This window comes from Rhinolophus sinicus, linkage group LG04, assembly GCF_036562045.2.
Source record: "Rhinolophus sinicus isolate RSC01 linkage group LG04, ASM3656204v1, whole genome shotgun sequence".
NCBI classification, from domain to species: Eukaryota; Metazoa; Chordata; class Mammalia; order Chiroptera; family Rhinolophidae; genus Rhinolophus; species Rhinolophus sinicus.
In genome coordinates, this window is record NC_133754.1 from 128149817 (window position 1) to 128167092 (window position 17276).

At 38.1% G+C, this 17276-nt stretch overlaps 1 protein-coding gene across 7 annotated transcripts in view; it reads left to right on the forward strand.

Annotated features, from left to right (window-relative positions):
- BNC2 (basonuclin zinc finger protein 2) overlaps positions 1 to 17276 on the forward strand; it is a 415446-nt gene that overhangs the window by 258962 nt on the left and 139208 nt on the right. For all 7 annotated transcript variants that reach the window (XM_074330352.1, XM_074330351.1, XM_074330348.1 and 4 more), the window contains one exon: positions 6162 to 6264. In XM_074330352.1, the coding sequence (XP_074186453.1) occupies positions 6162 to 6264 (103 nt within the window). The remainder of the gene's footprint in view (positions 1 to 6161; positions 6265 to 17276) is intronic.

Here is a 17276-nt window from a genome sequence, read left to right on the forward strand (position 1 = left end):
AACATATGCAGTGATGAATTAATAAGAGTTCATTATAACATAGATTACTTTGTATCCTCATGGATGGTTGGCCAGTTCTACATATTTATGATGCCTACTTTGGTGACTTCCAAAGTAGAAAATTCAATTTATTAAGAAATCTATTCTTGTTAAAAATCAAAACAGTGAAACTTGTCACTGATATTCATTATAGGCAATGAATTTATACTCCTCGATTGTACCACCTAACTTTACAGTACAAACTGATGGGACAGAGTATATGCTGTATTAAGGAGCAGCTTTTTCTATATTTTGAGTGCAGTTTATGCACTTACCCATTAAACATTTAAAAGTGATTGAGCTAAAATTTCATAATCCAAGTTGTGAATCTTGGTGTCCTCCTTAGAAATGAACACGGAGAAAGTGGATTTAAGACAGATTTTTAGTTATATGTGGGAAGTTTGGCCATAGTTAATGAACACTTGAAGGGAGCTCCGTGCAAATAGTTTTTATTGTTGTTTGGTGTGTTTTTGTTTCGTTTTGGTGTGTGTGTGTGTGTGTGTGTGTGTGTGAAAATACCCAGAACTGAAGTTAGTTTTATTTTTAGTGGATTTTTTTGGTGTGTGTACAGTTTCCTTTCTAGGATTGCTCCCTCAGAGTATGTGTTTTATGTTTCTATTTGCCCCATGGCCTTATTTTTTGCCTTTTGTTATTTTGTGTCAGCTAAATTGTGCAAGTGTTTCTAAACAAGGAACAGCTAATAGGAGCGTTATTAATTAGTCTGTGTAAGGTTCTTTTGTAAGGTACACTAAGTATCAGCTGAAGCATCTATCTGTGCTTTCCTGAGAAATGTCATTTAGTGAGAAGAGTGACGTTCAGTTCACATGTACTTGCACAGCTGAAGCCAGCTATGAGTAAAATAAAGCTGAAGAGACTTCAGTTGTAGCAGTAACAGAATCTATTATTTGAGTAGGGCTTTGCAACTCATTCGGAATATTTTCAAATGTACTTTTATTTAATATTCAAATATAAAAGTGTTAGTGACCAATACTGGATTAAATGTTTTTATATTAAATTAGCCTACTATATATATATACTTTAGAATGTATTTATAATATACTGGTTTTAATTGTATGTGTTTTTCCTTTTCTATGACTAACAGAAATAAACTGATTAATAATTGGGAAGTCCACCCTACTATTTAAAAGCCATGTAACACCCATATAAACATTTCTGAACCCCAGTATTAAACCTGATAATCCCTGTTGTACCCACTGTAGAGGATTATCGTATGAATAATATGGCCTCATGTATGTCCAAGTATTCATTTATTAATTAAGACTAAATATGTGTTAAGCATTTTACAAGGTGTTGGAAAAAATTTACTACATTGGGAAGAATCATAAGTAAAAAATAATTCAAATATATGTGGAAAGTTTCTTGAGCTCATAAATGGTTATTGAGCTTTTGCTATTGCGAGGCACAGCGTCACATGCTTTATATTCATTATTTCATTTACGTCGTTAGACGCTCTTGTGATGTTATTGTTACCGTCATTTTACAGATGAGGTGAGGGGTTCAGAGAATTATGTGTTTCTTTAAGTGCCTTTTGAGTACGTCTTATTTGCCCAACAGAGATGTTGCCCTATGCTCATGGAACTTAAACTGTAGAGGAGAAGACAGACCTTAAATAATCACACAGACGTATAAATATATATTTACAATAGATTACAGATAAATAAATATAGTAAAGGATAAATATCATGTTCACAACTGTGATAAGAGCTATGACAAAAAGGGCCATGACAAAAAGGGCCCTTGTGACACAGGAGACTAATGGGGGACTTGCCTTGCTTAGCAGATGAGGGCAACTTCCCTGGGTAATTGGAAAGAATATTTGAGTTGAAATCTGAAAGATGGGCAGGAGTTAAAAACACACAGTGGGGCTTTGATGGTGGGCAGGTAGAGAGGCCCGCCCCATGACTGCTACCTGTGAAGGAGGTTGTTACTCAGGATTTCCAGTCAGTGATGGAGAGCTCACACAGACAGACCTGGGTCTGAGTCCTGTGACTCTACTAGCTGAGCGACCGTAGGCCAGGTACTTAATTATCTCTGCCTCACGTTCCTTGTTTGTGAAATAAAGGTAATAATAGTGCCAACTTTGTGGTATTTTCTGAGGATGAAGAGAGTTAATGTTTGTAAAGTTTTTAGCAGAAGATGTGGCAAATGGCAACTCTCCAGTAACTCTCACTATCAGGAATGATAACAGGTAGTGAGCGGTTCACTGTTAGAAGTAAATAAATAGATCCTACCTTTGGTAGAAGAGGAGGCAGGAGTAAACAGGGAGAGATGGTGCTTCTCATGCCTGCTTCTGTCCTTAGGGTCTCCCCTCTAAGCCCCACTGCCCTCGTACTCTGACTGAATGTCCTTGAATCCAGGGACTCTGCCCTCCGTTTCCTGCCACTTAACACAGTACTTGGCTCCAAAGTGATGGTTTTTGCGTAGTGATGATATTTGAAGCTGTAGGAGGGGATGGAATTGCCAAATTAAAGTCTGAAGAGCCTGGCCATGGGAAACACCTGTATTTATTTACAGTGGAAAGAGAGTGAGAAGTTGCTGCCAGAAAAACTAGGATAGTTGGTCTTTATGAAGCAGAGTGAGTGCCACAAGCTTCATTGAGGTCTGGGAGGACAAAGAGACTAGAAAAAGGGACCAGAGGTAATGAGAACATTTCTCTTGGAGAAAGCAGTTTCGGGATGTGTTGGACAGAATTCAGATTGCAAACTTAAAATGTAGGTGGTCATGAGGAAGTGGAAGCAGTTGGATAGCAGTTGGGTACTGGGTGCATGGATTTTTCTTTCAAGAAATCCATGGTAAAGGTAAGTAGACGGAATAATTTTAATAATTTGCAAGCATAAGGAAATATATTAATATTGTTGTTGTTTGTGGGGAGTTGGGAATGCTGGTCATGTAAGAACGGAGGAAAAAATTACCTGGCATTTTGGATGAGTCAGTCCTGAAGGCATGGAGGGGTTGAGAGCCTGAGTTAGCCTGACCTGCAGAAGGATCCCTGCTATGTAGGTGGGAACTGTCTGACTGAATGATTCTCACATTTCTTGGTGTCCCCTTTCTGCCACTTGATCGCCATCTCTGGATTTTTCTATAGTTCATAGTGCCCAGCAGTGAGGGGGTAACTGAATGAAGGAAGAAATGAATGTGCTCATAAAAATGAAAACTTATCCAAGTCTACTCTTCTCAACTGTCTCCTTGTAAAGCATGTACATTTTTGAGGCTTAACCGGCTTTGATAGTTTTATGATAATTTATTTTTTTAAGTGTGGGTGAGTTGGCAAGGGATCACATTGGTTCTGTTTTGTTGTGAATAAATAGTGTGTCAAAGTTTTATGCCGTTTCAAAAATGTTATTTAGAATAAAACTTCCTTTGAAGCCACAATAGTTTCTTACTCAAAATATTTATTTAGACCATATTGTTTAAATATATATAATTCCCTTAAGGAACAATTGTAGTCTATATAAATCTGGATTTAAAACAAATAGACCTTCTGGAATTCATAGAAATACAAAATGGATATTCCAGTACTTAAGTGTTTATATACAAAAGGAGTTGAGGTGTTCCAATGTTTGTATGTTTAGGTACAAAAAGAGTAGAATTTATAAAAAAGAAAAAAAAATGATGATCTGAAAAGTTTAATTCCAAAATGTGCCATATGCATGAAGTTATTTAGGAAGAGAAAACATTTGAGTCATAAACTAGTTCAGAGTAAGTGAATCAATGATTCAACCAGTGAATAAATAAATATACAGAAAAATAAAGCAAATCCACTGTCTCTTAATTTGTTCTGGTCCTGAATATAGCTATAATTAAAGTTGACGAAGTGGACTTTTAAACACCATGCAAAATAGACTACTTTTGTAAAATAATTAAATATCAAGATAATGATTTAAAGTATGTATGTCATTTCTGCCAGAGTTAGCATATAGTCCTTGAGAGATTTTTCTCTCTTTATTGGTCATCCCTTAATTTTTTTGTTTTTTATGTTTTTTATGAATTTATGAAAGCTTTTATTATCACACTTCAGATTATATAAATATTTTAATGTCAACTTGGTTGCCATATCTGAATTTATAATTGTAAAGTACTTTGTTTTTAGTAGAAACACTGTCCTCTAAACCGTTTTGTTTTTCATTTTGTTTTTACCATAGTACAATCAAGTTGTGAGTTCATTAACTAATGCCATTTAAAGAAGCTATTTCTGATATGGGATGTTCTAATATATTGAGCAGTTAGTAAACTATTGAAGTTGAAATAAGGAATTTCGGGAGAAACATTTCCCCTTATAACCTCCAAATACAGACCGGGGGTGCCAAAAAAATGTATACAGATGACTTGTATTCATCTTTTGTTATCAGTGTATATTGAGTATTACAATTTAAATACCGTTTTTTCCTTCCTTTAAAATGTGTATCCATTTGGGGGGCATCCTCTGTGTATTATGATTGCTTAGTCAGCACTTCCTTTGGTGTCCCTATTTTTTATTACTGATCCCTTTAATCACTAATACATACATCAAAGGTTTACAGCCTCCCTAACTAATATATAATTGGACTGTTCACACTGGAAGAGAGACCCTGAACTCCCAGGCAGATTGTACAATTATTTCCCTCGTGGTGACAGAGGAGCACATTTGGGATAGAGGTGAAGTAAGAAAAGAGTCTACAGTGAGGACTCTGACGTCAAAAACCGAACAGGGACCTATAGATTTAATGTTCATTAATGAAAGAGAAGTGGTTTCAACTTGCCTGATCCGAAGCATAGGGAACAGTAAGAGCCCATTCCGTCTTACTCTCTGTAAATGGAAGTTGGCCCAACCGTATTAATGATATTTCAAGTGCTATCTGTTACAAATGAGACAGTTCACACAAAAATCCAAATGATTCCAGGAATATGAGCATCTGGAAGTGTGTAAATGAGCATCACTTTGAGACATAGAAGTGCAATTTCAGGTAGCCCCATACCTCTGCCCCCCCCCCCACACACACCCCTCATCCAAAACAGTAATCATTGATTGCACATAAAGCTGTAGAGAGATCTTTTCCTGGCACTTCAGGTAGTTACAGTAGATTGTTAATCTGTGAATGATCGGACTGAACTCCTTCTGTCTTCAGAATTTCCATGCAAATTAGAACTAAATGTATGAGATAAATTTATTAACTGTAGTCTAGGAGCATAGGTCAGCTTGAGCACAATTCGTCAGCATAGGTTTTTATCCATAAAAAAGTTACACTTCATTTATGCTAATTTTCTATGGATTCACTTTATAATATAAACTGGCAAGATGATTTTTAAAAGTACTTGCAAAGAAATGAAAGAGTTTTGAGTGCGTTTTTCAGTTTTCTAAGATACAGTTGAATTGTTCCAGATATAAAATGTTCACATAAATGCCTTTTTCTTGTCTACATCTGATCTTAAAACAAATTTAAACTTATTTTCTTACATCACCATTAAAATAAAAGGAGGGTCGTTTTGTGTGTGTTTTTTAAATAGGAATGAAAATGGAATTAATATATCAAGCAAGAAACAAACAAGGAACTGGAAAGTGATAAATGATACCAGAAGTATGTTAGGTCTTACTGGGCTAACAGAAGTATCTTTCAAAATGTCTGCAAAAGATTAACAAAGTATTTAAGTGAAACTCAGCAGAATAAAAGTACTATTTTAATAATATTTGTATGTTGTGTTTTAATTTCATCAACATTTCACTAGAACATGAGCATATTAAAATGTATATTTTTGCATTATTGCCAAACGGATAAACTTAAATGGGAATATATAGTAGCACCAATATTTTTTTCCTCTTTTGGATCCCTGGTGTTACAAATTCAGCGTTTTGTAGAATAAGTAATCCTTTATTCTTATTCTGCTCTGTCTGTGTTTCTAATTTAAAGGTTACGGATGAACATGAAACATTCTGTTAGTGAATGAGCCCTGTTTCTTGCATTTCTTTTTTTTTTTTGTAAGAGACTTTGATGGTATCAAAAAATGCCAGGCGCCTCCCAACATAAAGACTTGAAAAATGGAGGAAGTGGGTGCTATTAAAATGTTGAAGAAATACAGTACCTTTGAACAGATTCTGATCCTTTTTTTCCTCCTTTATTTTTCAGGCCATCCGTTGCACACTGGTAAACTGCACGTGTGAATGTTTTCAGCCGGGGAAGATCAACCTGAGGACTTGCGATCAGTGTAAACATGGCTGGGTGGCACATGGTGAGGAAAATCTGGGATTTTCTTCCCGGTTTTGTTATGTTCATGTGAATGTACATATTGTTTTAGAGCAAGCACTGGCCTGGAGAAAAGAGGGGTCAGCTGGGTTCCAAGTGGTAGCTAGCAAGCAGCCTGCAGCTCTAAGACGTAAGGCTGAGGTGAGCAGCTCTTCTCCACAGAAGGGCATGTGTTTATAGGACAGTTGGGCCATGGGGGTTCTGACAGAACAGAAGAGATGCCAGCCAGCACCAAGCCTGGCGGAAACTCAGGCCTACCACAGTTGGTATGGACCTCAGAGGGAAGCTAGCAAATCCTTTTTCTTGAGAACTTCTCGATGATTGCTCATCCTTGTCACATGCATTAGGGGTGGAGTTTATTCTCCCAGATGTTAAATTCTGTATGGTCCAAGGTGGGTTAAATTTTGTATCGTCTAACATGGTTTGGCTGGTCTCTGAGAAAATAATCTGTAAATAACCCCTTTTAGTGTGCGTTGGGATTGGAGGTGGCCAGAGTGCTGGTGCAGTGGGAGCTCAATGTAGGTGTGTGTGGGGGTGAGGGTGACCCAGGGCTAAGGCTGGAAGTGTGGAGGCTTTTTACCAGATGCTCAGAGCGGTCCCATCCGTGTGCCCTGACTGAGCATTTCACTTGTTCCTCTATATGGCGTATGTTTTTTTATGCTTAGGCGAAAGGAGACTTGTAAATAAGCAGAGATTTTCTTCACTTCCTCGACTGTAGAATTTTAAAAGATAGGTAATGTTTATAAAAGAAATCTTGGCTTGAGATTTCCTTGACAGCCTGGGGTATTGGCTCTTAAATGGACATATTCTTCATTCCCAAGCAGTGCCAAATATCCAGTGGGTTGTATTTTTATAAATGTCATGTTATTCTAGCAAGATCTGAGGTAACAACACAGGGGCCATGCTTTGAAATGCTTTTCATTTATCATGAACCTTGCTTGTTAGGGCATATATGTTGGCGTTGTAGGGACATTTCAACCAGGTTTCTGTGAGAGAAGGAGAAGAGGTAGGCATTGTAGTATGAGGGGAGTACACTGGAAGGAGTGTGCCTGGCAGACAGAGCCACAATCCTTCAGAGCCCCCAGGGATCCAACTCTTTCCTGCTTCATTTACAAAGCCAACATCTATAAACAACCCTCCGTCCGGTTTTGACAGCAGATGAGCTGCTGTTACTTATGCAGTCTCTGTATGTGACTGCATTTGATGATTTCTTCTTTTCTTATATTAGTTTGCTAGGGTGGCCATAATAAAATACCACAGACTGGGTGGCTGTAACATCAGAAATTCCTGGATACTGGAAGTCCCAAATCAGGGTGTTGGCAAGGTTGGTTTCCTTCTGAGGACTGTCTTCCTGGCTTGCCAATGGCTGCCGTCCGCTGTGTCCTCAGATGGTCTTTCCCCTGTGAGCGTGTGCCCCTGGTATGTCTGTGCATTCAAATTTCCTCTTCTTATAAGGACACGCGTCCGATGGGATTACGGCCTACCCTTGTGGCCTCCTTTTAACGTAATCACCTGTGCAAAGGGCCTAACTCCTAATGCAGCCCCATTCTGAAGTACTAGGGGTTCAGGCTTCCATCTAGGAATTTCGGGGGAAACACAATTCAGCCCATAACTTATTCTAAACATCCTTCTTAACCTGAAGAAGTTTTGGCTTTGCTGGGTAATAGGTGCAGAGATTATATCCCAAGCTGATCAAGAATCATGAAGGTGGTCTGGGGTCAAATCCTGGCTCTGCCGCCTCCATGGCATGGAGGTCATTTTTGCATCTTCGTTTCCCTATCTATAGTATAGGATTGATAATATTTACTTTGTAGGATTATTTTAAGAATTAAAGTATGTGAAGCCTTTAAAATAAGTCATATATGCTAAAAGTAACAAACTGGACGATGGGTGAGCAATAAAGGGGGTTTGGCCATTAAACAAAGGACTTTTCATTTATTTACTCTCGTTTTTTTCCAAAGCCATCTTGTGTTACCATCATCTACTTACTGTGGTAGCCTTGTGAGTATAAAAGTTCACTCTGTCACCAGTTTGTTTTATCTCCAACTTCCACGTGCATATTACATTAGTCGTGTAATGGGGGCAAAAAGCAATATTTCTTCCTTCTCAAACAACATAAATTATTCCTGGCCAGTGGTTGTTTGCTAAGATTTTCTGAAGGATGTAATTTTTCACCAAACTTGAATAAGGTATTTCTGTCGTATCAGACTGTACTTTTCCTACTGTGTCATTTAGAAATTCTGTGATTCTGGGATATTAATTTTGGAGTTTCTCAGATCTCCCTTTCCCTTGCCGCCATTATCACCTGACCTCTCATTTCCCCTGCAACAGGGACATGTCTGTATACAATTCAAAATATATGCACGCAGATATACAAATTCCACTCTTCTCTCATTTATTGGGGCAAATACGACAATAAGAGGTTGGTTTCTAGCTTTTGAGTTGACCATGGGATGCATTTCAACTAATTGCTTCCTTCTCTCCCCTGCACAGCAACCCTGAAATCATGTCTCCAATTATTTCTGCTCAGAGGTAAAGTGTAGCGGTCTTCCTGGCTGCCTCACACAGTGCAGTGTCCTGTGTGTAGAGAAAGGAGGAAGCGATTTGCTTGTTCTCGTGAGTGATTTTTCTTTCAGAGTGGATGGAACAGCAGTAAGACTACTGAGATACAGCTCATTGAAGTGTTTCCTTGTAGCACTGAACACATCCTACCTATATTGTACTGTAATTTTTTAAAAAATATTTGCTATTTAAAAAGAACCAAATGCCAAAATCAGGTGTTCGCTACAGAAAGAAGAATTTTCAGAAATTTGTTGGCCTTTTTTGAACAAATGTCTTCCCTCTCTCTCTCTCTCTCTCTCTCTCTCTCTCCATTACTTTACAGATTGCTTCTCAGACCTGCTTGCATAGTTGACATTAATGGCTTTACAGAAATCTTGAGAAAAGATATTTTAAAAAATTAAAGAGAGGGAGTGATTAATTCATTGTACTACAACACCTGGGTTTTGAAATTACTCACTGGACCCTGGTGCTATTCACAAATTACTTCCTTGAAATCTTTAGCACCACTGACTTAAGGGAGGTTGGGGGGATGAAAAAAAACTGGTTCCTGAAATATAAATAGATATTTCCTACTGAATTAATAAAGGATTTCCTGCCCTTTTCCCCCATTAATGAATTTCAGCTCTTTTACTTTGATAATAGAGAGCAGGGCTTTATTGTATTTAACTTTATGTAAAACAAGCTTTTTTTGGTATAGAATATCCATGCCTTTAGTGGAGAAGAACTTAGTTGGCATGCCAGAAATAGCTGGGAGTTTCTAATTTTGTCATATTTCTTTTTTTTCAAGTTCTTGGACAAAGGACGTTAGCCCGCTACCACTCGATTTGCTTAACAACTGTGGGGCTTTTTTCCTCCTTTCTTTTGCATTGTCTCTTATATGCTTTTCCTTTAGTCACCTAAAATGATCAGACTGAGTTTCGAAAAAAATTTTTAATAATAAAATACGTAACCAAGAAGTTTTAATTCTTCTTGGTTCAAAAGTGCCTAAGTAAAATATCAGGACAAGAGCAGTAATGGGCTTCTTTTCTGGTGACATAAATGTGAGTGTTGGTAGAAATTCAGTTTCATGAATTTAACCCTTTCCAAGAGGACTTGCTTGCGTTTATGAAAAACGGGAGACGTAGTGTAAAGGTTAAGAACTGTTGTCCCAAACTAATTTTATTTATTATTTGCAAATTATTTTTAATGTCCACAGTCTCAATAAAGACTTTATTTCTAAACCATTAAATTAATATAAATAAAGTAGTAAAAAATTTTAAAAAGTAAACTATTTCCCGAATGATTTTAGGAAATATTTAATGATAATTTAAGACAACGGACTTTTTTTTTTTTTTTTATCATAATGGGGTATATTTGATAAAAGAGGTGGGCGGATTTTAAAAAGGTAATTTTTTCCTTTACTAGATTGGTAATTTTTACTTCAGACAAAGTCCATTTGTTACAATTACCTTAAGAAAAATCCCAGTGTTTCTTGGTATGTCTGGTAAGCATTTGGCAAGGATCTGAGGCTTGATGAATAACAAATATATTACATAGTCTAATGAATCCCACAGCAGCTTTCTCAGTGCAAATTATTTTCTTTGTAGAAGACTTTGACTTCAGCCCAGTAGGATGTGCCATTCCAACAAGCTGCGTGATGCTAGAATTTTCATTCACTTCTAAACAATCTGAATTAATAGCAGTTACTTCCTTTGACCTAAATCTGCCTACACGAATGCTTGTTGCCCTGGAATTCTTGAGACCTTTACTTTATTATGTTCTATAAATGTGATCTCTCTTTACTATTTGTGGTTCATTCAAGAAAAAGACAGTAATACTTTATTACTTTAATTGTTTGCTCATCAAACCAGCTGCTTCCCTGCCAATTTCCAAACTATTCAGATTTTTTTGCTGTCAAACAAGCAGGCTTGGCCTGCATCATCTGAATCATCAATAATAGATATTTATTAAAATACATCATAGTAAAGTGCTGGGCCAGGTATCTTTTAGTTCTCCAGTTCTGTGCCACAGGAAATGGGGAGCAGTATAAAGTTAATTTAGTGTCATATAGCCACCACCTTTATGGTTTAATGTACTGTAAGACTTAATATTCATATAATCCATTAATTTCAAACCTTATAATTCACTGGAAGTAATTTTTCTCCCTTTTTTTTTTCAGCATCATTGAATTTGAATTCTCTGTACTTGATATGTCTTATCAGAACAGGTGTATTTATCACTATAAATAACTGTAAGCCAAATTGAAAATATCAGATGCGGTATACACCTACAACTAATACAATGTTACATGTCAATGATATCTCAATAAAAAAGATATACAAAGGAAAATATAGGACATCCCATTAAATTGGAATTTCAGGTGAACCAGGAATAATTCTTTTTTTTTTTTTAGTATACGCCTGTATCATGCAAATTTAGCTGAGTATCCTGTGTTTTTATTTGCTAAATCTGGCAAGTATACACCTAAAAGAAAATCCTAGTTAGGTGTAATATGCATAAACCAGGGCCATTGGTTCTGAGCATTCTACAATCAAAAACCTTTCCCTTATGTCATTCCTACGTTTAGAATCATGAGATCTCAGATTCTGTTTACACATTGCTCAGATTTGTTGGTGGCCTGGTACTTTATAAGGACTTCAGCAGGGCAAATCAAAACCAGTACTTTTTCATTTTATCCCATGAAAGGTCACATGTCTCTATTATTTGTCCCCGGTCTGTGTTCTTCTTATGAATTGTCTAAACATCTGTGAAAGTAGTTTATCCCCAACTGGTAACACTGGAATACTCTCCCTGACTTGAGTCCAAAAGCGACTATTACTAATGAAGTAGTAACCTTTCCTTCCCTATTCTGTTTTTCTTCCCTAGTCTTCTCCCTTTCCTACCCCAGATAGAAGTCCTCATCCTAAGCAGTGTAAAGTATGACGTCATGCTGATTTTGAGAAACTCAGCCGCAGTTTCTAGAAGATAATTTGTAAATTTGTCAAGATCAAGAGAGGAGGGTGAATAAAATTGAGTGTCCTCTGACAATGGGAGGTCATGTTCCCAGATATTAACCTACAAGAAAGCACTGGCCTCCCTCTGACTGCACTGGAGATTTGTCCCAAGAACAGTGAGTTTTGCTTGGGCAGAAAATTGATGCAGGAGGTTCTTTAGGTTTTAGTGAACAATGTAAGAAAGGTTATTAGCTTGAGTCCTCAGCACAGGGAAGTAAGTGCGGTCTTCCCAGTGGCAAAGGGAGACCTTGATCTTTTGGGAAGATGCAGCTGGTCATGCTTCTAGGGCTTTGCTTAGAAACACGTGGATAAACACCACAGCCCTCTGCCCCTGGTGCATTGGTTTGGAAAAGGTGAGAACTAATGCTTTCTAGTAAGTTTAGTTCTTCCAGACCATGATACTGAAACCTCGCTGCACCTAGCTGAAAAATTCTCTTTTAATTAGGAAAACCAGCTGCAAAATTCTCTTTTAATTAGGAAAACCAGCTTTTAGCTGCCTCCTAGCTCTGGTGAAGCAGCTGGGTCCTGGTCTTTGCGTGGACAAAGTCCTTGAGCATTTCTCCACGTAGTTTTATTTTAGAGAGCAAAAACAAGGCCATTTTCCTGCTTGGCACAGGAGCCTTCTTTGCTTGACCTGAGGGCATGGTACCCTCTTCTGCTTCTCTCCTTTACTCCCTGATCCCTGCTGATTAGCTTTAAAGGGAGGACGTCCCCACACATGCAAAGGTTTGGTGCTTGATTAATGGCAATAGCTATATTCTTATTGTGTCCCTGAGCTGCTTATTTTGATTTGTTTCTCTGCCTGCCCACCTTTCAGATGGTGCTTTGAAGTCCCTTTTTTTTTTTTAAATCACAACACAAACAATGCCTCCCCTTCAAAGCCCTGGGCTCTCTGCCTTTTTGCTCTCCATTTTTTTTTTTCTAGCTCCATTTTATTCGGCGAGAGCATGCTGTGTGTCCCTCTACACACTGACCTCCAAAGTGTGCAGTGCGGGTCCACTGCTAAGGAGTTTCTAGAGAACATTTTGAGATTGAAACATGCAAAGCTGGAGCCCCAGGATATAAAGAAACCTCAGGTGCACAAATGGGAGGCATGCTAGAAGAGTAGGTAAGAGTGCAGCTCGCTTTAGGTTCCCATCCTGACTTCCACCGGCTGTCAGTAGAGCCTTGGCCAAATTCTTTAATCTCTGCTTTCTCCTTTGTGAAATGTGGGTCATGATAGTTCCTCCTTGTAGAGTGCCTCCTAGGATTAAATGAGATAATTGACTTAAGAAGTGTTCCTTGTTTTTATCACTCAACTCGGACAGAAGTAAAGCTTCAAACTTGAGGACATGACAGACATGTTTTAGCATAGTTTGGTGGTTAAAAGTCAGGTGTGGCCAGGCCAGTGGTCAAATTTCATTGCAGTCTATGTTTAGTAAACCCTGTTCTTTAATCTGTAAATTCAAATAATAATAGGAGTGTACCTAAGTGTCACAATGAGATTTTGAGGAGGATTAAATGAAAGAGTGGACCTAATGTGAATGATAACATCTAGAGGTGGAGGTGATGGTGTAAGCTTCCCTCCCCTTCCAGGGGAGGTTTCTTCAGTGCCCAGTGGTAGAGTTTAGGTCACCAGTTCTTCTGGCTGTGGGGCCAAGTGTTCCCCAGGTAAACTTGTTTTTTCCCGCCAATCCAGGCCAGTTCCATACCTTCCATTTCCCTTCACGTTTCATTTGAGCCCCTATTTGAACAGAAGTATTAAACACTTTATGCCAAAAGTCAGATTTTGAGAAGCGCAGACCAGTTGAAATGAATTATAGGAATACTTATCTGTTGAAAGTCGAAACAGCAGAAGTAGATGAATTTTAAACAGGGTTAAGGCTACTTTTGCCTATTTTCACACCTATATTCTCGCATGCGAAGTGCTTTGATGGGCAAACCACTTTATCATTTTATTGCCCTTTATTACATCATAAATTTTTATATCTTGCTAACGATTCTACAGGAAGCTTAATTGTTTATAGGGACATCTTAATTAGCTGGAGTTCACCAGGTTAAGCAGAACACAAACTGAAGGGGGTTATAAATGAAATACATTCAATTCTACTCGTTTTACTCAGGAGGTACTGTGCTGATACACTAGGAGATTCTGCTGGGTCACAAGGACCCAGCATGCCTCAGCAATACCGTGTTGATGCTGTCAACTGTTTTTCCTCCTCTGGTGACTCGTAAGTGATGACTTCTTCCAACTCGGGCATGCCCCTCCCCCTTCTATATTGAAAAGTGAAATCACGGGATGCAATAAGTATGGTATTTCAGAGAAATTCTGACTTGAATACTGGGAGGCATAAAACATTGGTTAGCCATCCCATTCCTTATTAGGCTTTGCCTTCGGGGGGGGGGGGTTGGTTTGTAACTCTTCCAAAGCTACTTGAATTTATCTGTTACTAGTTAGTGAGCATATAGCCAAAGCATCCTATGGGATGTATTTTAAGGAGTTACTGCTGCAGGTGGATAGATAGAAGAATAAGGAGTGTCTGTCCAGGGGTCTGGTAGTAAGCTTTCCTTGGAGCTGCTCCTTGATAGCCGGGGAAATCCCTACTTTGGCCTCCTAGGCCTCCCAGCCTGCTTGGATGGTCAAGGGACACTACAAATGCAAATGCAAACCCATCTGATTGAAAGGATGGACCTGTTGGGCCTTAAATTCAGCTGAGGCCAAGAAATGCAAAGGCAAGTGTAGAACTAGCTGTTCAATAAGGAAGCCACTCTTATGGATTTGAGCATTTGAAATGTGTCTAGCCCAAATTGAGAGATGTAAGTATAAAGTATACACTGGATTTTGAAGATGTAATCTTAAAATATATATATATATATGTGTATATATGTATATATATATATATATATATACACACACACATATATGTATATATATAAAATCTCTGTAAGAATTGTTCTTATATTGTCTATATATTGATAATATTTTAATGTATATTAAATATATTTTGAATAAAAAATATTTTTAAAAATTAGTTTTATTGTTTATTTTTTCCTTTTTAAATGAGATTAGAAAGATTAACGATACACTTGTGACTTGAATTCTATCTCCGTTAGACATGGCTGTTCTAGGCCCTAGGTGTTAGCGAATGTATTTGGGGAACGGAAGCTTAGGTTAAAGTGGTTTGCCGGTAGAGTAGTTAGATTAATGTGAGAATCCTAAAAACCAAACTCCAGGCTCTTGTACTCCCTTCAGTCATCACTGTAGGCTCTTTCCCAGTCCTTCCTGCTTTCACACTTGCTGCATTACTGATCCTGTCCAGTCTTTCCTCTGTCCTGGTCATCCAGGAGGAGCAACAGGAGCCATAAAGTGTCCCCTTCTGTATACTCGCAGCGCACTTGCCCTAGACCAGAAGGGTAGTTTCTGTGGATTACTGATCCGTCCACAGGTTTGGGAGCTCAGGAAGGGCACTTCCTCGTCTCTGTGTGCCGACACCCACCACAGCATCTCCCACGTGAGCAACACTTGGGACAAAGGTTTATGGCAACTCTGCCTTGTATCTACAAGTGTCTGGTTCCGAATCGCCCATTTCTTTTCCAGCATCCTCTTCCAATTCTCAGCGGGAAGCACAACCTGCCAAGACCTTGCCTGTAGTGTTGCTTCGGCATTTCTCTTTCTCGCCCTCACTCTTATTTTCACCATTGCTGTTCCCTCTGTGTCTTCAGACAACAAAACTAATGGAAGGGAGGTGGGAGGTTCTGGGAGCCTAACGAACCAGGAAGTACATCTAGAGAAGTTAGATTTATTTGATCATTAACAGATGCTGGCATTTTTATTTTATTCAGAAGATACGGTCTTGAGTGAAGTGTCTCCCACTTTTGTTTAGTAGTTCTTCAATATTCCTTTGCCTGCAAAAATCGGAAGGTAAGAAATTCTCCCCTCCCCCCTTTTGGCTGTTCATGTTTTCCACTAGAGGTAAAAATTAAAAAACAAATCAACCTCTAACATAAAAGAAAACACCTGTTTGGCTTAGAGAAATGGTCCAGGGAGGTCTTTTCCCTGACAGGCCAAAAGCGACCATCACAAGGCCCCTTATAAAAAAAAAAGTCATTTTTTTCTTTATTTCATGTGCACATTGGCAGAAACTCTGACAAGCAGTTCTTCATATTTTATTATGTTCTTGTCTGCAGAATCTCTGTCAGGCAAAAACCTTGTCAGCGGAAAACCTGTCGTAGGATCAGAGGAGACAAAAACAGGTGTCACACAGGCAGTCAAAACTGAAGGAAAAAAAGATTAGGCTAAAGAGAGAGAGGGAGACAATTACATTAATGCCATTGCTTTTATCTTATAGATGTGTGTTATTATCTCGGGGTGCTGAGTGCGCAATTGCCTCAAAGAAAAGTAGACAGGAGACAAGGGGAAACTTGATAGTTATTAACTGAAGAGGCAGTGTGTCAAAGCTGGATGGGGTTCAAAGTTTTGCAAAGGAAAAAAACTGCAGGCAGCAAGCGGAGACTGTGTGGTTCTGCTTTCGGCTACATAAACCTGGTAGCAAGCTAACGTTTTCTACTTGGAAACAGATCATAGGGAGAAAAATTAATGAAAGATTTCATTTGGAGGTTTTTGGGGTAACATTTATCCTATATACATGCGACTGAATCATAATCTTTTCTTTCTTATAAAATCTTGCCACAATGTGAGGCATGGTGAGGCATGAAGACAGGCATTTGTCAGTTCAGCTGTGTTGTTTGGATATGTTTAAAACACCTATTATCAACACACTTTTAATTAAAAAAAGCTATTAAGAAGCCCTTTTACTAAGTGTGAACATCTGTACGTGCAAGCTGTAAATTAGGAGATCACATATGTGTGCCTCTGTCAGAGACTAAATGAACTTGGCAAGTGTTTTCTATTACTGGTTTTTAAATACAGTAAAATATCTAAAGCAAAAATTTCTGCACTTGAAAATTTGGATTTTTTTCTTTTTTTGATTCTGCCTGTTGTTACTAATTAATAGAGCTTTTTTTAAAATTAGAAATTAGGATCATTATCATTATCAAATTGGTAACCAGAATTCAAAGCACTAATTGGTATCTTCCCCTTGGTTTCTTTGTTTACATCATTTCAAAAGACTTTACTTTTTTTCCAGAAGTTTGCGCTCCATTAAATATTTGTGGTGGTATAATATAGTGTTGCTTTGCCGGTGGCCTAAACGCAAAGATATTTCGCCTTGTTTATAATTCACAGGTGTCAAACAACCAGCTATAGTAGAGAATGGGAACTTAAATTGAAGTTTTCCCTGTCTGCTCAATCATAAGTTGATCATATTAGTGTAAAAATGAACAAGCATTACTCTAGTCCTTAACTTTTTTCTGCTCTTGCATTGAAAATATGGTTAGTTTAGACTTTTCCTAGTACTTGAAACTGCCTTTTAACCCTTTTTTTATGAGCAAATCTTTACATAGG